General features: G+C 38.5%; 2 protein-coding genes and 2 pseudogenes across 2 annotated transcripts; 2 read left to right on the top strand and 2 right to left on the bottom strand.

The window, feature by feature from the left end:
• The first annotated feature begins 2,346 nt into the window (after positions 1-2,346).
• LOC133011472 (uncharacterized) lies at positions 2,347-5,293 on the top strand (annotated as a pseudogene).
• A 604-nt stretch (positions 5,294-5,897) lies between these two features.
• On the top strand, positions 5,898-7,811 carry LOC133011471 (uncharacterized; annotated as a pseudogene).
• A 985-nt stretch (positions 7,812-8,796) lies between these two features.
• LOC133011470 (uncharacterized) lies at positions 8,797-16,612 on the bottom strand. Its single transcript, XM_061079199.1, has 4 exons — positions 16,567-16,612; positions 16,022-16,372; positions 15,738-15,860; positions 8,797-8,927 (listed from the first exon to the last, which is right to left on the bottom strand). The coding sequence occupies exons 1-4, from the start codon at positions 16,601-16,603 to the stop codon at positions 8,797-8,799; spliced, it is 642 nt and encodes a 213-aa protein (XP_060935182.1). The 5' UTR covers positions 16,604-16,612.
• Positions 16,613-21,897: 5,285 nt separating this feature from the next.
• On the bottom strand, positions 21,898-24,012 carry LOC133011989 (uncharacterized). Its single transcript, XM_061079941.1, has 5 exons — positions 23,861-24,012; positions 23,296-23,646; positions 23,011-23,133; positions 22,831-22,889; positions 21,898-22,217 (listed from the first exon to the last, which is right to left on the bottom strand). The coding sequence occupies exons 1-5, from the start codon at positions 23,916-23,918 to the stop codon at positions 22,167-22,169; spliced, it is 642 nt and encodes a 213-aa protein (XP_060935924.1). The 5' UTR covers positions 23,919-24,012; the 3' UTR covers positions 21,898-22,166.

Raw genomic sequence — 24,012 nt, 5'->3', positions numbered from 1 at the left:
GAAACTGGATCCATCAACAGTTAAAACAACATTCAGCCATTCAAGAGAAAAATGTAAATCTCTGCCACGCTCCTGTAAACTGTGCAGTGATGTGAAACTTCTCTAAATTACAAAAAGATAATTCATTGGATTACAACCAGGTCTATGAAAAACATTTGATATGCAATGATCACTTAACATTTGTGCTGGAGCATTTACGATCAGACTCCTCTGCTGAAGAATCACCAAGTTCCCAAGCAGGAGCCTCTCTGAGGTGTGATGTGTCGATTGACAGTTTAAGAATCAGACCACAACAAGTGCTCAGATTACGCTGTTTCAAATCTACTCACCATCACAAGATGTTTCGGGATCTTTTTGATGTCAGTCAATGGTTTAACATCAGTCTAGACTCACAGAGCTTCACTGTTAACAATCTTCCTGTCACATTGAAGACGTCTGGGGACAACTCAGGTGTCAGGTCATGTCAGACAACATAGACTAAATGTTGAGATTGAACTTTGTGCTTTGATGATAAAAGCACAACGTATACATGTCTGTTGCTGGGCCTTACCACTTAAAAGCAGATATATCATCTCATCTCAGCACTAAGACATAAGTAGGACACATTACATGTACCGCTGGGCTGGACTATCACATTTCATTCTGGCTTTTCTCTGAAAATACAAATTTAAAAAAGCACTGATGTAAGATGATGATGATCAAATAATCTGTAATAATGAATTGGGTAAAGAAAAGCCAACTTTATAATGGAAGTAAGATCAAAGTGTTTACTCTCAATTCTCTCTGCAATTTTATATTGTCCTAAAGGGACAGCGAGGTATCTCCAACCATCTCTTTACGAGCCAAAATTGGTTTATTTCTTAAATTATCCTAGAATTATTAATACATTTATTATTACGTAACAATATTTCCCAATTCAGTAATTACATATAAATCTGTATGTGTCAGTATGGACATCTGACCTGAGCCCATCAGGACCCATCTGGACACAATAGTTCCGGACGGATTCAGACACAAATTTAGAAATGATTTTTAGGTTAATGTTGGGGGGTCTCACACAAACTACTGTACTCATTCACAAATATCATTCTGTCTTATATTCACTGTCATTTTGTTCCTCACATATGGTTATTTGCATTCTAATGTAAGATTAATTTCTCCTACATGTGCCATTATTCTGTTTCAAATATAATATCTCTGTGGCAGAGAGATCAGTGTTGTGTGTATGATTGTAAATAAGAAAGATCATGATTGTGCATGTAAGAGAGTATACTAGTGTTTGTGTCAGAGTATAGTGGTGCATGTCTGAGATTATGATATTAAGTGGAAGAGCAATTATGAATAATCTCTCTTGGAAGTGTGTGGGAGAGAGAATGATGGTACATGTGAGAGAGTATAGTAGTGTGTGTGTGTGTGTGAGAGAGAGTATACTGGTGTGTGTGAGACCAAGTATTAACTCTCTTTCATGCGGCCTCTCATACTTTCTCTTCCACACACACATGCATATGGTGATAAACAATGCTAAATGGAAAACTGTGGTTGTGTGAGGTGTGAATCTTTGTGCTGTCTTGCCTTCAGCTGACATTTTTATAATAGTAGCCGATTGTCGAAAACGCTTTAAACAAGAAATCGGTTTTAAGTGACTATTTCTTACAAGCACACATCCGGGAAAGCAGACCTCAAAGGAGACCGGTGTGGCTAAATTTAGAGGCTTCTTGTACCTAGTCACGTATCCTGTTGATGCATGCGATGATCAATTCTGAGTAAACGTGCTCGGTGGTCTGTCGGAGCAGAGCAGTAGCCAACCACAGCCTACATCACAGCTCAGCTACTGCAGCACACTTTGTTGTTTCACAGGCACTGATGTGCAAATACTATGTGCTGTGGTACAAACAAATGACAAGACTTTTGTTGGTTTAACGAGAAGTAAGAAATTAAATATATAAAGCACGTATTTTTATGTGTTCACAATGTTTCATTATGTCATTATGTATAAAAAGCCTCAAAAGGCTCATTTATTTCATTGCTACTCTATGTGCTGTAGTTGAACCAATCCCACGACACTTAAAGAGATGGTTGGAGAGATACCACACTGTCCCTGCTGCAAAAAGATGATATTTAAAATTGCAGAGAGAATTGAGAGTAAACACTCTGATCTTACTTCCAAGATAAAGTTGGCTTTTCTTTACCCAATTCATTATTACAAATCATTTGATCATCATCATCTCACATCAGTGGTTTGTGAAATTTGTATTTTCAGAGAAAAGCCAGAATGAAATGTGATAGTCCGGCCCAGCTATACATGTATTGTTTAGTGTCCTACTTATGTCTTAGTGCTGAGATGAGATGACACATCTGCTTTTTAAGTGGTAAGGCCCAGCAACAGACATGTATACGTTGTGCTTTTATCATCAAAGCACAACGTTGGCTACATAATGACCTTTATAGATGTGAGGAGGAAAGAGTCTCACAGTTCATTCTATTTCATTTCAATGTCAACATTTAGTTTTGATTTTCTGTCCTGTGGAAAGACAATTCTGTTTAGTCAACATATGACCTGACACCTGAGTTGTCCCCAGACGTCTTCAGCGTGACAGGAAGATTGTTTGTTAACAGTGAAGCTCTGTGAGTCGAGACTCGAGACTGATGTAAAACCATTGACTGACATCAAGATAAGGCCGAAACACCTTGATCATCCCCTGGTGGCGGGTTGCGGCATGGGCCATAAATGCAGCCTCCCTTATGTTAATGAATGGGACATAGATAAATAGATTTTTCTCCAAATTTGAAGTAGGTTTTTTACACTGATGTTTGTCCAAGAGCGATTTTTCTTTCTTGTAGTATTTCAATTAGTTGAACCATGAATATAAAAACTACTGTGGCAAAGGCCCACTCTGTCTTCAGGACATGGAAATGTGTCGCTCTACAAAATACTATATACTATATAATAATTGTAATTTGAAACTATTTTGAAATACTGTATTTCAGGCTATGATGGGTTGAGAAACTTGAAGCACAAAGTAAAGAAGCTCTTGAATGTTTCACCATGTGTTGTTCATGACAACAGTGAGGTGTAGTAGCGTGATCTGAGAACTTGTGGTTGTCTGGTTTTTTTAACCGTCCATCGATACTTCGCACCTCAGAGGGGAGAAGGCTGAATGTACAAGAAATACCAAAGAGAGGCAGTTGCACAACATTTTCTATTCAATGCATAATATTCAAATTCATATAAATTCATATTAACAATGCACAATATGTGGGTTTTCAGTTCCACATCATATTCTGCAGAGGGGGTGCTTTGAAACACAAATGCATCAATACAAAAACATACACTGTAAATATGCAGTTTTCACAGTATTGATGTATATTTGTAGATTATAGTATATATAATAATTTCTTTAATTCAGTGTTAGTCATCTTTAAGTTGTTGAAACATACATACTACATATATGTGTGTGTGTGAGTATATATATACACACACACACACACACAATCACACATAACCACACACACCCATTAGAGATGTCATTGGCTAATCTCTCAGTGGAAGAGAAGAACATACATTTTACAGGAAGTGGATTTACTATATCAGCCAATGACTTTGATTCCCACTGTGACTAAATCTTCCATTTGAGTAGGACGACACCAGTTACACAAACACAGGCCAATATACAACAATGATCGGAGGACTCTCTGCTCTGATTCTCTTAACTACATTATGTAAGTATGTTAGTGTAGTTTCTAGCCACTGATGTGATGGAAATATGGTAAAAACATTTGTGCCTGTGATATTTAATTGTTATTTTTGAAGTGTTTGTTTTTGTCCTGTCGTATATCTCTCACTGTTTCTCTGTTCTTTAGCTCTACATCAGACTGCGGAGGTTCCTCAGCAGATCCCTTTGATTGTGGCTAACCTCGGTGATAACATCAGTCTGACATGTCCAGATCCTGGGAAAGAAGCCTGGTTGTTTTTCTGGTACAAGATGAAATTTGGATACATGGTCCAAACACTTGCTAAAGGAGCTTCTCCAGATATAAAGCTTCAAGGACAATTTGACAACCAGAGATTCACAGTCAGGAAAGCGGGTGAACTGCATATTCTTAACATAAGAAATATAAGCAAAGACGATGAAGCAACATACTTCTGTCAAGCAGGAGTGCCATTTACAATTACTTTTGTTAATGGCACAATTTTGGCTGTGAAAGGTAAAGTAAGTTCATATTAGGGTCTTTGTTTGTTATGATGTACTCAATTGTAGTTCTTTCATTTTCCTTTTCATCTTGTGATTCACACAGATCATCAAAATCAGCAGAAACACATCAATGTCAAACAAAGTCCGGTGACTGTGTCAGTCCAGCCGGGAAACTCAACGACTCTCGAGTGTTCACTTCTCTCCACGAACAAAGAAAACCTGGTCAAGGGTCCAGGTGAACACAGTGTGCACTGGTTCAGAGCCGGATCAGGACGCTCCCATCCCGGCTTCATTTACACTCAGAGCAGCAGGAGAGATGAAAACAAGAGGAGAAGAGCTGCGTCTACAGTCTGTCCAAAACTATACACAACTCCTCAGATGCTGGGACTTACTACTGCGCTGTGGTCACATGTGGAGAGATCCTGTTTGGTGGAGGAACCAAAGTGGAGATGAGTATGTTGTAAAGTTTTAATGAAATCAAGATACATCTATGTTTCTTAATTGTTCTGTTAGTTTCTGAGCACTGTGTTGATGATAGAAAAAAGAAGGTTCTTCTTCTCCGTACGGCTACAGGAACTTTCCTTAATGATTCATACACTTGCTTTGACTGCTCAGTGTTGGGATCTATTGGATTAGTTTACACACTTTTCAGGCTCAGTGAGTATTATAATGGAATGCATCCTATTTTGGGTGGAGTTTGGCTTCACTTTGCTTCAACTAAAGTCTCTGTTTGATATTAGCGTGTGTGTGTGTGTGTGTGTGTGTGTGTGTGTGTGTGTGTGTGTGTGGGTGTGTGTGTGTGCGCGCGCGTTTACCTCTCAATATCCTTTGGTACTATTTGTTTTGTTGAGGCCCTAATTCAATTTAATTATTTGTATAAAAAACTAACTATTATTGGGGCCAAAAGTAGCAGAACCAGACTCTGCGTTGTCGACCATCTGCCTCTACTGACTGGGGAGACAAATATCAGACTGGTTGTTATTATGAAAATAGTGTGTTATCAAGTGTTATCAATCATAGCAGCACTAGTCCAATGTTATTTGTCCAATGACGTGTTGCTAAATCCCTCTCTGCTAATTCAGAAGGTCTTCAGTCTTTGAAACAGGATCCATCAACAATTAAAACAACAGGAGGAGAGAAATCCCTAATCTCTGCCACGCTCCTGTAAACTGTGCAGTGGTGTGAAAATTCTCTAAATTACAAAAGAAATAATTCATTGGATTACAACCAGATCTATAAAAATTCGGTTGTCAAATATCATGATATAAGGCTGATATAAGTACTGTATCTCAAAAATATTATTACGTAGCATTTGACCTAAGCAGCTCGACATGTGTGAGTCCTGGAAATAATTTTTTAAACATTATTGTAAAGTGAAATTAACATGATACTGTAAATGTGTTGAACTTACTTTTGCACATGTACATATTTAGAAATCATTGTGAATTAACAGTAACATGTTATAATTGTTGATAATATAAAATGAATAAAAGCTACAACTGTCTATCTACAGTTTATGATAAAGTTATTTCTACAATTAATTCAAATCATGACCATGGGCTTAGCAACACAAATGAATCATGACATAAACATACATTTTAAATATGCAGTTTTCACAGTATTGATGTATATTACAATATTCTATTGTAAATAATCATTTATATAATTCAGTGTTAGAGTCATGTTTAAGTTGTTGAAATACATATGGAACAAAATCAGTTATGCAAACACAGGCCCATATACAACAATGATCGAAGGACTCTTTGCTCTGATTCTCCTAACCACATTATGTAAGTATGTAAGTGTAGTTTCTAGCCACTGATGTGGTGGAAATATGGTAAAAACTCATGAGCCTGTGATAATTAATTGTTGTTTTTGAAGTGTTTGTTTTTGTCCTGTCGTATATCTCTCACTGTTTCTCTGTTCTTTAGCTCTACATCAGACTGCGGAGGTTCCTCAGCAGATCCCTTTGATTGTGACTAACCTCGGTGATAACATCAGTCTGACATGTTCAGTTCCTGGGAAAGAAGCCCCGATGTTTTTCTGGTAAAAGATGAAATTTGGATACATGGTCCAAACACTTGCTAAAGGAGCTTCTACAGATATAAAGCTTCAAGGACAATTTGACAACCCGAGATTCACAGTCATGCCCGAGGGTGATCTGCATATTCTTACCATAAGGAATATAAGCAAAGACGATGAGGCAACATACTTCTGTCAAGCAGGAGAGCCATATATAATTACTTTTGTTAATGGCACAATGTTGGCTGTGAAAGGTAAAGTAAGTTCATTTTAGTGTCTTTGTTTGCTATGATGTACTCAATTGTAGTTCTTTAATTTTCCTTTTCATGCTGTGATTCACACAGATCATACAAATCAGCAGAAACACATCTATGTTAAACAAAGTCCGGAGACTGTGTCAGTCCAGCCGGGAAACTCAACGACTCTCGAGTGTTCACTTCTCTCCACGAACAAAGAAAACCTGGTCCAGTGTCCAGGTGAACACAGTGTGCACTGGTTCAGAGCCGGATCAGGACGCTCCCATCCCGGCCTCATTTACACTCAGAGCAGCAGGAGAGATGAACAAGAGGAGAAGAGCTGCGTCTACAGTCTGTCCAAAACTATACACAACTCCTCAGATGCTGGGACTTACTACTGCGCTGTGGTCACACGTGGAGAGATCCTGTTTGGTGAAGGAACCAAAGTGGAGATGAGTATGTTGTAAATTTTAATGAAATCATGATCCATCCATATTTCCTAATTGTTGTGTTAGTTTCTGAGCACTGTGTTGATGATAGAAAAGAGAAGGTTCTTCTTCTCCGTACGGCCCTTGATGATTCATACACTTGCTTTGACTGCTCAGTGTTGGGATCTATTAGATTAGTTCACACAGTCTACAGGCTCAGTGAGGATTATAATGGAATGCATCCTATTTTGGGTGGAGTTTGGCTTCACTTTACTTCAACTAATGTCTCTGTTTGATATTAGCTTTTGTGTGTGTGTGTGTGTGTGTGTGTGTGTGTGTGTGTGTGTGTGTGTGTGTGTGTGTGTGTGTGTGCGCGTTTACCTCTCAATATCCTGTGGTACTATTTGTGGAATCATCCTCTTTTGGGTGGAGTTTGGCTTCACTTTGCTTTAACTAACAACTTTTCCTCTAAATTTCCTTTGGTACTATTTATTTTGTTGAGGCCCTAATTCAATTTAATTATTTGTATAGTGACACATCAGAACACACATTATCTCAAAGCACTTTACATGGCAACACCTAAGACCTTCCAATATTCTAGAGAAACCCAACAGTTCCTAAAAACCAGGCCCTGTGTTGTCGGCCATCTGCCTCGACCGAGGAGAAAAATATCAGACTGGTTGTTGTAATGAAAATAGTGTGTTATCAAGGTTTATCAATCATAGCAGCACCAGTCAGTAGGAAAAATAACAACCCTGCATCTCTGGAGAAGCAGAACAAGAGAGAGATAGAAAGAGTAAACTCAGTGAAATGAAATGTCTCTGGGATTCTTTCTCATTCCAGGACAAGAACAACTTCCATTGGTTATTGCGCTTGGGACACTGATGCTCTCCTGCATCTTTGTGATTGTTGCTCTATTTCTACTCAGATAGAAAAAGACTGTTTGTGAACATTGCAAAGGTAGGTTATTAAGTAAGTTTCCCAAACCTTAGCTAAGTGGTGTAAGTGCCTAATACCACTAACATATTTAAGCTGTAGTCACTACATGTTAATAATATACTGCAAGATCAGGTGTTAGAAATAAAGAATTAAGTCGATTCATTTCCTTATTAAACATCCACTGTTCAGCCTCTTCTTGGCTACCGACCATCAAGACCACCACCAGTATCTACTGTTTAGCACCTATTTGGATCTAAAGTTCTCTGGATCTGCCAGAAGGTGGCTGAGTTCACAGTGGCCATATTCTGTGTTTTCAGCCTCTATCTTGATCCTTTGTATCAGGCTGGACACCTTATTTTGTAACATGTAAAACAATTATTTGGTTGTGGTATTACAGGTCTTACTTATAACTTTGAATTATATTATTTGCAGGATGGTGACGCAGCGGCAATGAACTACGCTGCACTTGGTTTCAACTCAAGAAAAGCTACAAGATGGAATAACAGGAATTCACCAGAGGACTGTACATACTCAAGCATCAGAAACACTGTCAGGCAATAATTTTGATGCAACTCATTGAGAAGATGATGATGGATTAAATCATGTATAATAACAAATGATGTGAATTGATTGATTAAATGATTTTTGCAGTCAGGTTTTCGGTAATTGAATAGTTTAGTTAACGTTGGAGAGAGCACTTCTCTTAATAATATCCCTTGACTAATTCATTGTGAGTAACTTGAAAAGAAAAATAATTAATAATGATGGAACCTTTTTTTTCATTAAAGAGAAAATTAATTGTCTATGCTCTTTATATTATATTTAATGCAAATGAATTAACTTTGTGATGAATAATCCAATAAAGTTTGATGCTTGGAGGGATCAGAGTAGGTCTCTGTTAGAGAAGTCACCTCTCAGAATAATGTGCCCGGCTCCTAAGAATCAATACTCTGACGCCTCAATGTAACTTTGACTCACTTAAGTCGTTCTCAATTTGATCTGTTTGATCTGGTTCCTGATCTGGTTGATCCTGATCTGTTTGATCTGGTTCCTACATCTCTTGTTCTGAGGAGCAGGAGATGTAGGAACTGAAGGCATATCACCAGCTCCTGGTAAATAAAACAAGCAAAAATTATTAAATAATTTAAAAAACAGCAAAGAGATTTATTATCATTTCTTTGGGCTGTAATTACCTTGAACTCTCAGGTCTGTTCCTTTTAAAAATATAAAGTTTTCTAAGTGTCTTAGCTGTATCTTTTCTTTGCTTCTGCGATGTTCCCGGTGTAACAGGCCATAGTATACCCCCCGGCCGGACTATACCAGGGGTTAAAGTGGCCTAGGCTAGATTATACCCCGGGTATATTATGGCCTAGGCCAATTTATACCCCGGGGTATATTATGGCCTAGGCCAATTTATACCCCTCAGGCCAGATTATACCCCCATGATATCAGTAGTGTTGAATGATATACACAATAATTACTTAATTTTTCAACATTTTATTGGGGGTTCAGCTTTGACAGGTACATTAAGGGAGAAAGCTAACTAACTTAAATCTTAAAACTCTAAATTTCTTTTTTGCTTTTGTGTCGGTGATCAAAGGCACGCTTCTGGGGTCTCATTTATAACAGAGTGCGTAGGATTCATACTAAAAGTGTACGTATGTACAATAGCCGGAAATGGCGTAGGCAAAAGATAATTCTGATTTATAAAACCGTGCACCTGCTCACCTGAACGCAATGTTCGCTTTATAAATCACAGTCCACCTGGAAGCGTTCGTACGTGGATCTGCCTCCAAATCCGCCCTCCACACGCCCACTTTCAACCATGAATGGTCAATGCAAAGCACGGCATTAATATTATTTGGTGCTGCTGACCAATGGGTTTCCACCGTGAGTCCTGACGGAGTCAGCGCATCAAGCGATGTGAAGAGGAAGTGAAACTTTCTGACACTGACACCGAGGTGTCTGTTAGTGAAGTGGAGGTGAAGAGCGACTTTATGGGACAGCAGTGATGTCACTAATAAAGAAAATACTATGAAACTCTGCCGCTGCTGCTGTGGATAACACACTGTGTGAGATCAGACATCACTGAACCCTCGCTTCCTCCTTGTCCTTCCACTCACATGCACACATCGAGCAGATCCTTGCTCCACTGATTCCCTCACATCAGTGGATCCTCACCTCCTCTGGGATATTATTTGGAAAGTTTCTTAATTTGTTGTAAGTGATCTCCAGTGCGCTCTGTGCAATGGGTTCTGCGCTCTTTCCCATCTCCAAAACGTTCGTACGCATGGGTCAGAGTTTGCGTGGAAATACGCAAAATTCTCCCGTCAAGTTTGTTTTTATAAATCCCAACGTTGGCGTGAGAGGTGGCGTACGCACGTTTCAGGCCCGTTTTGTGCGTACGCAACGGTTATAAATGAGACCCTGGTTCCAATTCCAATTAATGCAGTGTAAATTATCATTAAAATATAAGAGAATATCAAGCCTAGATTTTGAAGATTCAAATTCTTTGATAGCACAATACAACTACTATGCCTACCTGACCTTAGAGCTAAATTAACCACATATCCACCATGTATAGTTTTGCCTAGGCCATGGGGTATACTCTGGCCTGGAGGGGTATAGTATGGCCTAGGCTGTTTTACACCCCAGGGTATAGTTTGGCCTAGGCCAGTTTATCCCCCGGGGTATACTCTGGCCCGGGCCAAAGTATACCCGGGTTTAATTTGGGCGGGGGTTAATTTGGCCTGTTACACCTGTTCTATTGTTGCTGTAATACGAGGATCCACAGTCACAAAGCCACATTTCCCTAAAACATCAGGTAACATTCCAGGAACAACCCTGATCCACAACAAGGTTCCCGAAAACCTTCTGATACACGTCAGGTTAAAATGATCTCCGATACGAACAGTCTTTGTTTCAAAGCTCAGCTCGTCTATGCATCCTGAAAACACAGTTAACAGAGCAGATATAGAAATATATATGTATACAAGCCATATTTAAAATTACTACAAAATGAGGAAAATACTTTGAAATTAGAGTAAATCAAACCTTTCTACATGTACTTACGTCCAACTCTGGGCATCAGCAGGAAATATAATATGTTCAACATTTTCTTGTTATTCCACATGAGTTCTGAAAAGCACGATACAATAATTCATCTGAAAGCAATCATATTAAGTGGGAGGAAACAAGTCTGAGCAATCTGATTGGCTTGTAAATGTACGACCACAGTGGAAATAATATCTATCATCTTTCCATCAGCGAGTTTGTTGTCGGGTCATTATATATCAGTAAATATAAAGGCAAATGTCTCTTGTAAAAAATGATATATATATATATATATATATATATATATATATATATATTATATGTTGCAATGAGACATGTCTACTCTGTTATGACCATGTTGTAACTATCTGTATCATTTTGAATTTATTAATTCATTTTTTTTATTTATTTTAGAACTAATTATTTTGTGTTGTTTTTCTTCTCAGTCTTTAATGATATTATGTTTATCCTCTGATTACCCATTCAAGTATGTTTGTTACATTCCACATGTTAGAAATAAATCAAACAACTTGCACAATATTTATGAAACAACATGTTCTGGTTTGTCACTGTTTCAAAAGGGTTAAGTGGGTTAAGGACTCAAGTGTATCAACTGGGAGATTTCATATCAAACAAAAGCCCTGCAGTTGATATTGTATCAACATGTATTTTGTCTCCTCCTTTAGTTTCAGTTTTGTTACTGGCGTCATGCTGCATCTGAAACACAAAGTGTTGCACATAAACCCACATTCACAGAAACTTCAGCATTATTGTGGCTGGGTTTTCTTAGGGGCATCACATCCGCTCTATCTCTCTGTTTTGATCTCAGGAAGCTGGGCTGCACTACGTTTAAACAATTCTCTTTTTTGTTATGTTCCATCTCAACCTCTTTCCTATTACGGCCCATTTTAAAGTTCATAACATGCTTTTAGGGCCATACTTGATAACAGCGCACACATCAAACTAACCACTGGCTGTAACTGCTTCTATCTGGTGTCTGATGGTAGTGATGATGATACTCAAAGGTTGTAGCAGGACACAGCTTTCTCCTACAAGTCCTCACCTCTTGCAGCAACATGTTTGGCTTGCAAAGAAAACGAATTCCTCCCCTGTACTGAGCACTGCAGTGATCCCACAAACAAAAGTTCATAGTTGGCTGATATTTGTTATGTCTGTTGTTTCCTCCGAGGCCAAAGATGGATTTTTTGTCAATACGTCATATCAGTAAAAGCCAAAGAGATGGATTTTCAAGCGACACCACACAGCGGCAACAAGAGACTCCTTCACAAACTGAAACCGTCACTGCTCACATACGTCCATGAGAGGGCAACCCAGAGAGAAGAGGTTCTGGACTCCTTGTAAACATATTGTGGGATGTTAAAGTCTTTTTACAGTGCATTTTACCTATTAAGATTTGAAACATAAACACAAACATAAATTTTAGTTATAGATTTAATTTGCATATGAGAAAGTGGGAATGATTGAATCTTTCAAAAAGTCAGTGTGAGTAGAAGCACGGTTGACCTTGAAAAATGGAAAATGGTGAGACATTTTTATTACACAGTTCTGTCGGGTGTCATCAAAGTCAGTTGCAAATGTGTTTTTATGAAAATATTGTTGTGCAATAGGAGTAGACTTGACGTTGGCTAATTATTAATAATCATGAAATATGATTATTAAAATAATAAAAGATTATTTATTAGAAATAATTAAAAATGATAAGGCCATAACCTATCGTAGAGGGGCACCACCCTGGTTTCCAGGGACCAACGAGTCAAACTATAATTATCAGTCTCATAATGATAAATGTCAAATTAATAATGTCAATATTTTAATATTAACGATTACTTAATAAACAGTGAAGGCTTCTAAGTTCGAGCACAGGCAATCATAATCCAGCTGTATTCACACACTTATGCACAAATAATCACAGACTACAGATACTTTAATTACAAAAGCATTTATTAAAAAGGGGAAATAAAGTTATAATGTTATTCAATGATTCATCATTTTAACAAGCTCCGATATTTCATGTGTGTGTGTGTGTGTGTGTGTGTGAGAGAGAGAGAGAGAGAGAAAGAAGGGGGCGTGGCGATGACGCAGTAACGTCGTGACGTCACATCTAAGATGGAGGCAGACAATGACTCAAGGAGTCATTAGCTTAAAACTCTCAAAATGGCCGCTTTGGAAGTTAGATCCAGAATAGGAGGAGAGAGAGAGAGAGAAGGCGTGGCAATAATAGACTCAAGATGGTGGTTTAACTTAACGTTATCCAAAATGGAGAATATGTTAATGACCATGTGGCCTGAACTCACAATGGTGGTCGCCAGATGAATTACACAAAGGAAATTTCAGACAAAGAGAATTCTTATCTCTCCTTGGCTTTGGGGGGCCGAATGGTTTCCAGATGTGTTCAGCCTCTCTAAGTATAGATTTAACTATGTGACATGAACTGTATTATAAATACAGATCGGAACGTGTGTAACAGGTTCAGGAGAAGAGAGGGAGAGAGTGAAGAGAGAGAGAAAACATGCAAGGAGGAGTTCAAAGAAGCTCTTAAAAACACGCCGGAGATAGGTCAACAGTGATTTAACCACTCAGCCCTCAAGCGAACGTTGTGGGCTGAGGTTCTGATCGATAAAATCACTGCAGACTCACACAGACGTTAACAGTGCGGCCGGAAGCGCTCCTCGCGGCCCTATTCACTGTAACACAAAACATTTCCGTCAAACCGGAAACCGGAAGTAGCGGCTCGGAGTAGCCAGCTAAAACAATGGAACACGGAGGTTCCACCAACAAAAATACACTCAAGTATTAAATCAATACGCTACGTATTAAACTAACATCTGCCCAGATAATCAAGTCTCTTACTGTACCACCCTTGCGGTGTGCCTGCGCCTCGGCGCGAATGTGTCGGGGGCCAGTGAATCACGTGGTCTCTCTCACGAGCGGAGCTCCGGAGCTCGGCCGCTGGACCGGAAAAGGGAGCGGATTCCCCGTGCTCCTTGACGGAATGAAACTTCGTCTTTCTTCTGTAACAGCGGAGACCGTGCTGTTTCACAGGAACGGAGTGGATTGCCTCTTACTCCTCAGCGGGATGAACGTCGCGCTTCTGCAGGGAACGGCTTTGTGGAAGCCGTTTGTGGATCGTTGAAAAAGAAAAAGTCTGTGGAAGTGTCCGTCCAGCGGGTGCTTCCTGTTTCGGTCTTTCAAGTTAAAACAGCAAAGAGTCCTATCAAAATAAAACTTCGACTGAGATAAAAGAAGAAAATGAAACGACTTAAAATAAAATGATATTAAACAAACATCTAATCGCCTCCTTAGTTACTGAGTCGTATGGTTAGACCTCTTGAGGTCAAAAGACAACTTGAGCAGCGTGGAAAAGAGACAGATTTCTGTGAGGTCCCTTGCTTTATACCACCTGAGGACTTCCTGCTTCCTCAGGAAGTGGTCATAGGGTTCAGTTGGCTCTCAGCCAATGAGAATGTCAGGGTCCCGACCTTAGTGGGCGGGGATTCGACCTCAGTGGGCGTTTCAGAGTCTCATTTGGGTTTTTGCAGAGGGGCCTGCAACATCTCCCCACCAGGGCCTGCTGAGGGGGGGCACAGTGGGGGTTCAGGAGATGCTTCCCCCACCAAGGCGAGGCTCCAGGTTGTCTAGAGAAGGTGTGAATTAAGAGTGACACTGGTTGAACTGGTTTCAGCTGGGCCTTGTAGGCCTCAAGTATTTATAACCCATTGTTTGACGCTCAGCACTCAGGACTCTTCCCAACAATATTATTTAATACGATCCAAATATTGTTATTAACATCAGATGTGACATTTTATGTGAATGACTGTTCTTTTGACAATGTTCAAGCCATGAATGATAATATATCTTAAATCAGAAAGTCAAATGTTTGGATTGTTAATCTTTCGCATAAGCTCTGACACCAGAGTAGACCGTTTCTTCATCTGCAGGTTTTACATTTCCTCTCCCGGTTGTTTTGCCAGCCTTCCTCCTGCTGAAAGTTGGTGCAGAATAAACCAATGAGTCCTCGTGTCTCTGGGGAAGAATGTGGAAAAAACAAAATGTCTTGAAATTAACGTATGAAAAGAAACCAATGCTTTACTAACCATCCTGACTGATATGGATTTGATGGGGCTGGTGCAAATATTATATAATATTAAAGATTTTATTAAAGATATCCTTAATGTGGGTGTGTAAATTTGTAACAATGATAACAAACAAAATATAGAAGTTAAATTTAAATAGAATTTAAAAAATGTAAAATTACATATAATGTAGAACATATACCCGCAAACCGTCCTTCTAATCAACTTCACATTTGGTGTCTGTATTGTAAAATGCCCAAAGAAGTGCAGTGCTGAGTTTTGTGCAACTTGGACATGTGATATGCTCAATAATAAAAAGATTTAATGGCAGTGAGCCCTCAGTATATGGAACAAGTCTTCTACGTCCTCAGATAAACGACAGCAGTGGTCGACAACGAGGTCAAACTGAAGGTCAAACTCTGCACCAGATCATTTTGATCATTTGATCATTTGAACCATGTCGGACTGACACAGACAGACTGTCCCACAACAAATGCAGATACCGATGTGTCGGTGACAGGATCATATATAAATCAAAAAAAGGTTGGGCTCTATTATAAATTGTTTCTGTCTTTTCATCATGTACTTTACCTGCTGACTTGGCAGATTACCACCGACTGCTGCAGCCTCTGTTTGTAAAGAATCTCCAGCTGTGTGATAAAAGATAAAAGATGCTGCAGGTCAATTTACACAAAGGAGTAATTTAAATTCTTTGTATGTATTTTTTGCTAAATACTTTTGATCATGTAAAATATGAGAATATTTGATCACCTTTGCAACAATCACACATTTTCTTCTTGAACAGGACGACAGTAACAATCAGACTTAAAGCCAATGCAGCACTTAACAGATACAGAACTGTATTGGCCTTCTGTACATTCCAGATGTTGAGTGCTGAAACACAATAGTTAAATAATCTAAGTTAATTAGGATTTGAAATAATGTTTAAATTCAAAAGGAACAAATTTGACAAATTTGTGATACATGATAAAAATGTATTCTATTGATTCCAAATTAACACACGAATGTGATATTTTAACAATAAAAACAGTTACCTTCATTTTTCAGTTTTATTCCTTGTCCAAATAAAATCTCTCCACATGTGACCACAGCGCAGTAATAAGTCCCAAGATCAGAGGAACTAAAACTCTTACAGAAATTGAAGACACATCTGTGGGGTGAGTGATCTTCAAGGCTCCCGTCACATTCATCACCACTACTGCCATGAACATAAACTAAACTGGGATGAGATTCATCAGCTCTGAACCAGTACAGCTTGTCATATCTTGGACATGTGTGGTTGTCAGCGTCGGACAGGACGGAACACTGCAGAGTCACAGAGTCTCCTGAACCGACTGGGTCAGATGGAGGGACCTGAATGACAGCAGTTATATCAGGTTCTGGTCCTGGGAAATACAAACATAAAAATGAACATTAAATACATTTACTTCTATGAATTGAGGTTAATTGAGAAGATACTTATTCTCTTCATAAAGACAATATAGAGACAATATTATATCACTGCTTGTAAGTTGTGTTTGGTTTTTGCAAAGTTATTGTATTTTTAAAGGATGTGAAATGTTTGTGTTTTTTTATTTACCTTTAACTTTCAGAAATGTTCCATTCAATAATTTCATGTCAAGTGCATTTTGTTCCATGCAGTAGTAAACTCCAGCATCACTCCGCTCTGTTTTGTTAATGTACAGAACAAAGCTTCCAGGCTCTTGTTTGACTGTAAAGTGAGGAGTCTTATTAACATGATCATCATCGAAGGAATGTGTTCCTCCCAAGAATTCAGGCAAGTTTCCAGAAACAAGCCGGATCCAAAAAAGTTTGGCTCCGAAATTCGTCTTCTGGCGGCTGCACGTCAACTTCACTTCATTTCCGACATCAACAGTCTTTGTCTCAAAGATCTGCTGGCATGCACTTCCTAAAAATGTTATTAAATAGAGCAACAATTTATGATAATGACAGACCAATAAATGTCCTGTGCTGAATTGACGCAAGAACAACAATTAAAACATCCCGTATATTCCAAATAAAATCTACAGATAGACTTACGCGTCGCTCCGAGCAGCAGCAGTTGGAATAAGATCAGCATTTTAATGAATCCTCTTCAGACAGTCGTTGATTTAGATGCTTATATACTGCAGGAAGATTTCCTTCATGTAATCATGTCAAGTGGGTGGAAACAACGTGAGAGCAATATGATTGGCCTCTCATTTTCACAGCGGAAATAATATCTGATATCTTTCCATCTAAAACATATGAAACAACCGACAGCAACCTCAAGTTTCATGTTTCAAAAAATGACACTAGAGTTACACAACATGATGTAAAGTAAACACAATAACCTCCCACACATTACATGGGGTCAAGTATGAGAGAACTTCCCTAAACATAATTATCAACACATTATGACCAAATGCAGCACATATTTGTGTTTGTCATCTCATTTAATTCACTATTGAGCTATTGTGTTTAAACAGAATTCGAAACTGGTTTCCACAAACAGTTAAAAAGACGACCTCGGTCAAGGATGTTGTGTTGTCTTTGCTGTTTGTCAACAGGATCACCATAAAACTACTCAACCAACTTTATTAAGAGTTGGGGAGCGGGGGGGGGCATGGCCCAAGGAAAATGTCCATGTACAGATTGGTTGTGATTAAGGGACGTAACCAAGAATACTCCCCCACAGTCTCTCATTGTAATATAGGCTGGGCACCTAACTGATCATGTATCGAACCTGACATTTATAACTTCTAACAAACTTAATCTAGCTCCTGTTGGTTAATTCGGTTCATACTTTTCAACTTCCTTATAAAGACTTTGATGCTTTGCTTTAAAGTCGTCACCATTTTGTCCAATTTTCTCTGAACATCATTTTAAATGCATATTTAAGTCCTGTGGAAAAACACTGTTTTATTGTTATGTTTCTGCACAAGTGATGAACCAGTTTTTAATTTAGAGTAATTACTTTAATTTTCCAACAATTTCAAACATCTTGTCAACTCCACAGGTTTAGCAGGATGTAGTGCATGTAGTGCAGGTAACTTTGAATAACTGTTGGAATAATGTATTTTATTTAATAGGATATTAAGAAGTAAAGTGATATAGAAAACAATAACCTGAAGCATTTCAATGCCAAAGCTGTGAAACCCGAATCAATTCTGACAGCACTTAACAATATATAACTGCAGTGTAAGATTCTGCGTCCTCAAATAAAAAAATACCATCTTACAAACGGTTTATATTTAATTAATTCAAGACAAAAAGATATGTGCAGCTCTTTGACACAGTGAAACGCTGCAGGAGCCAGTGATGACCCTCCCACACAGCACATCAAGCACAGCATGTTGAGCTGGGGGGTGGTTGTGGTCACACCGTCCATCGTCTGTATTCTCTACAGACGGCTGTGAGCAGGAAGCTGAGCAAATAACACATCTGAATTCCCCCCCCCCCCTTCCTATTAAAACCAATGCGTTTGCAAACAGCTACTTAATTCTATCAGATTTATGGAGTAACATTAGCATAAATTTAGTCGGTTTTGCTGATGCTGCAAATGTAAGTAAAAAATTCACAGATAATAAGATTGTCCCTAAAAGCTTCACTACGTCACAAACTTGAAATTTTTCAGTCTGCTGCTTGGAGCTGGTTGGGTAGTGTAGTGGAAAATTCTACTGTTCCTGTAGTGCCTGTAAACACAACACAGGTTCAAATGTATCTGATCATAAGTTCTTCTATTTTCATCTGCATCAAGTGACCCGGGTTCATATGAGTCATTAAATGTGTGTTTGTTCCCGAAACTTTCTCTAAAAATCTATTGTTGGAGATCGTGTCTAGACACTGTCTAGTAAAAGTTCCTGTTTCAAATGCTGTATCTTAACTTTCTTTATGATGTTATTGATGCTGTGATCAGATGATCTGCCTGTCCACGTGTGCTGTTCATGTGTTTGTGTAAAGTCCCTCTGAGTGTTTTGAGGAACTTGGGGGGGCTTCATAACTGCCATTTCCTGAGAGACTCATTGCACTCTCAAGCAGACAGCCTTGCTCTCAGTTTGATTGTGTCCGGAGCTTCGTTAATAAAAGACAGACTAGCTGTTTGTTTGATTCACTCTTTATTCCTGATGACGACGTAAAATTGCCATAACAGTAGGATGAAGTTAGTTTATAAGAACTTGGGGGAAATCATTAACCTGTTGCACTGGGAAACTAAAAGAGTGCTAGGACAGCATTTAGTGTACCTCCAGTGTGGCTAATGCCATGTCACAATGTTTATTGGTGAACGTGAAAATAAAATAGCCTGGTTCGCTCACTTATCCAGATCTACAGCAGAATGTGTTGGGTTCTTCCTTGGGTCTTGCCTCTTCAAAAAATGTACTGGATATTGATTCAAAGTTCGTGAACAAATCCCACAACCAGAGAAGCAAACAAACGAACGGCTCCTTGGCGCCGGTAGTAACTCAAATGAGAGAAGTGAGAGTGAACCAAAACATTAAAGTTGCAAAAAAAGGTTGAAAGTTGTAAAAATGAAAACAATTAAATACTTTATACCCTCTGTGGGGATGAGGCTGTGCCTTTGATACATCTACTGATGAGATATATTGTTGATTGCTGAATATATTGTTTCTTTCTTGCTGTATTAAAACATATTTATTTATTTGTGACAGTTATTCAGAAAGTCAGAGGAGTCACCTTCAATGAAACGGGGCCAAAAGATCCAAATGTCATGGATGATGACGAGCTCACCCTGTGTGGGGATTCAGTTGAACTGAGCCACACAGCAGACAGAGGGAGGGGACTGAAGACGCTTCTAGTGTGACGACCATGATGTAACTATCTGTATCATATATCTGACCATTTATTCCTTTTATTTATTTAGTTTAGAACTAATTATTTTGTCTGTTTTTCTTCTCAGCCTTTATTGATATTATGTTTATCCCTGAATACTCCTTCAACCATGTTTGTTAAATGCTAAATGTTAGAAATAAACAAACAAATATTTATGAAACAACATGTTCTGGTTTGTGACTTTTTCAAAAGCATTACTTTGACACTAAAGTTGTTCTTTATACTACAAGTGTTGCTTTTGATGCATAATAATCTTAAGGTTGCTGTTAAACCAATGATATATTTACAACGGTGAACTCAAGTGTATCAACTAGGAGATTTCATATAAAACAAAAGCCCTGCAGTTGATATTGTATCAAGATGTATTTTTTTCTCCTCCTTTAGATTCAGTTTTGTTTCTGGCTTCATGCTGCATCTGAAACACAAAGAGTTGCACATAAACCCACATTCACGGAAACGTCAGCATTATTGTGGCTTGGTTTTCAGACTAAGGGGCATCACATCCGCTCTCTCTCTCTGTTTTGATCTCAGGAAGCTGGGCTGCACTAGATTTAAACAAAGCTTTTTTTTTTTTAAAACACCACCCGAGCAAGTTGAAACCTCTTTCCTATCAAGGCCCATTTTAAAGTTCATCAAATGCTTTTAGGGCCATACTTGATAACAGCGCACACATCACACTAACCACTGGCTGTAACTGCTTCTATCTGGTGTCTAATGGTAGTGTTGATGATACTCAAAGCTTGTTGCAGGACACAGCTTTCTCCTACAAGTCCTCACCTCTTGCAGCAGCATGTTTGGCTTGTACAAAAAATGTCATTCCTCCCCTGTACTGAGCACCAGTGATCCCACAAACAAAAGTTCATAGTTGGCTGGTATTTGCTGTTTTTTCCTGTGAGGCCAAAGATGCATTTTTGGTCAATACATCATATCAGACAAAGCCAATGAGATGGATTTTCAAGCGACACCACACAGCAGCAACAAGAGACTCCTTCACAAAGTCTCCTTCTGAATGAGGATTCGGTTTAATCAGGCTCCTTCGTGCTGCCTTCAAGTACAAAAAGAGAAACGTCCATTTCAAACTGTCACCGTCACTGCTCACATACGTCCATGAGAGGGCAACCCAGGGAGAAGAGGTTCTGGCCTCATTCTAAACATATTGTGGGATGTTGTAGACAAATTAAAGTCAAAAAAATAATTTCACTTTATATGAAAAAGATTTTTAGTTTATTGATAAAATATATTTAGTTTTAATGTCAAATGTTATTATAGATTCATTTTTTTACGATGCATTTTATTTATTAAGATTAAAACAATAAACACAAACAAACATTTGATTTAAAGATTTAATTTGCATGAGACAGTGTGAAAGTTTGAATCTTTCAAAAAGCCAGTTTGAGTAGAATCACAATTGACCTTGAAAAATAAAAAATGCTGAGAAATTTTAATTACACAGTTCTGTCGGGTCACACCAAAAGCAGTTGCAAATGTGTTTTTATACAAATATTATTTAATACGATCCAAATATTGTTCTTAACATCAGAAGTACTAACTTGATCCCTTTTCCCGGAGTTTCTGTGCCTTAGCGCCCGCGGATGCAGGGCCACAGCTGTGGCCGCACCATGGATTATGATTGTGGATCGCGTGTCGGAGGTCGCAATGGTGGATCCAGTGGTGGATTCTGTATCGTGCCAGCTGATCGTCGTTGTAATGGAGGATCCTTTGTCGCGTTGGCATCGGATGATGAGGGACCACGACCGAGGCGGCAGCTGATAATGGATTCTAACTGGCGGCGGTGGACAATGACTGTGGATTATAGTGGATCTCATCCTGATGCTGGATCGTGGTCTTGCTGCTGGCCAGAGACTGTGATTGCAGCGGGACTGCCTGACACATAGTATTGAAAAATGTTTAGCCTAATGGATGCTGCTAAAAATCCTGATGATGTTTTCTTACACCTGACATCTATTGCACTTCTGTCCGTCCTGAGAGAGGGATCCCTCACATGTGGCTCTCTCTGAGGTTTCTACATATTTTTACCTGTGAAAAGGGTTTTTAGTAGTTTTTCCTTACTCTTGTTGAGGGTTAAGGACAGAGGATGTCACACAATGTTAAAGCCCCATGAGACGAATTGTTATTTGTGAATGTGGGCTATACAAATAAAACTTGATTGATTGATTGATGTGACACTTTATGTGAATCATTGTTCTTTTGACAATATTCAAGCCATGAATGATTATAGCTCTTTAATCAGAAAGTCGACTGTTAATCTATCGCATAAGCTCTGACATCAGAGAAGACCGTTTCTCCATATGCAGGTTTTACATTTCTTCTCCCGGTTGTTTTGCCCGCCTACCTCCTGCTGAAGGTTGCTGTAGTATACACCAATGAGTCCTCGTGTCTCTGGGGAAGCATGTGGAAAAAAACAAAATGTCTTGAAAATCACATATGAAAGAAAGCAATGCTGTACTAAGTAGCGTGAACTATATGGATTTTTAGCTGATGCTAATGTTATATAATATAAAATATATTTTCAAAGATTTTCCTTAACGTGTGTGTGTGTAAATTGGTAACAACGATAACAAACAAATACATAGAAGTTAAATTAATAAAAAAATGTATAACATATATTTTGCAAACCGTCCATATAATCAACTTCACATTTGGCGTGCGTATTGTAAAATGCCCACAGAAGTGTTTTTGTGCAACTTGGACATGTGATATGCTCAATAATAAAAATATTTAATGGCAGTGAGCCTTCAGTATGTGGAGCAAGTTGAACACGTCTTCTTCTTCGTCCTCAGATAAACGACAGCAGTGGTCGACAACGAGGTCAAACTGAAGGTCAAACTCGGCTCCAGATCATTTGATCATTTGAACCATGTCGGACTGACACAGACAGACTGTCCAGCAACAAATACAGAAATCGATGTGTCGGTGACAGGATCATATGTGAATCAATAAATAGTTTCGGCTCCATTATTAATTGTTTCTGTCTTTTCATCATGTACCTTACCTGCTGACTTGGCAGATTACCAACGACTGCTGCAGCCTCTGTTTGTAAAGAAACTCCAGCTGTGTGATAAAATATCAAATATGCTGCAGGTCAATTTACACAAAGGAGTAATTTAAATTCTGTGTATTTATATTTTGCTAAATACTTTTAAATTAGTAAAATATGAGAATATTTGATCACCTTTGCAACAATCACACATTTTCTCCTGGATCAGGACGACAATAACAATCAGACTTATAGCCAATGCAGCACTTAACAGACACAGAACTGTATTGGCCTTCATTACATTCCAGATGTTGAGTGCTGAAACACAAGAATTAAATAATCAAAGTTAATTAGGATTTGAAATAATGTTTAATTTCAGATGGAACAAATGTGACAAATTTCTTATACATGATAGTAATTTATTCTATTGATTCCAAATTAAACACACAAATGTGATATTTTAACAATTAAAACAGTTACCTTCATTTTCCAGTTTTATTCCTTGTCCAAATAAAATCTCTCCACATGTGACCACAGCGCAGTAATAAGTCCCAGAATCAGAGGAACTAAAACTCTTACAGAAATTGAAGACACATCTGTGGGGTGAGTGATCTTCAAGGCTCCCGTCACATTCATCACCACTACTGCCATGAACATAAACTAAACTGGGATGAGATTCATCAGCTCTGAACCAGTACAGCTTGTCATATGTTGGACATGTGTGGTTGTCAGCGTCGGACAGGACGGAACACTGCAGAGTCACAGAGTCTCCTGAACCGACTGGGTCAGATGGAGGGACCTGAATGACGGCAGTTATATCAGGTTCTGGTCCTGGGAAATACAAACACAAAAATGAACAAGCTCTAATGAAAAGAAAACAAGTTAAATACATTGACTTATATGCATTAAAGTAAATTGAAAAGATGTTTATTCTCTTTATAAAGACAATAAAGAGAAAATATTAAATTACTTATAAGTTGTGTTTGGTGTTTGCAAAGTTATTGTATTTTTAAAAGATGTGAAATGTTTGTGTTTTTTTATTTACCTTTAATTTTCAGGAATGTTCCATTCAATAATTTCATGTCAAGTACATTTTGTTCCATGCAGTAGTAACCTCCAGCATCACTCGGCTCTGCTTTGTTAATGTACAGAACACAGCTTCGAGGCTCTTGTTTGACTGTAAAGTGAGGAGTCTCA

Source organism: Limanda limanda, chromosome 10 (assembly GCF_963576545.1).
Source record: "Limanda limanda chromosome 10, fLimLim1.1, whole genome shotgun sequence".
Lineage (NCBI taxonomy): Eukaryota > Metazoa > Chordata > Actinopteri > Pleuronectiformes > Pleuronectidae > Limanda > Limanda limanda.
The sequence above is the reverse complement of the archived record's forward strand: the minus strand, read 5'-3'. Positions and strand labels throughout refer to the sequence as shown.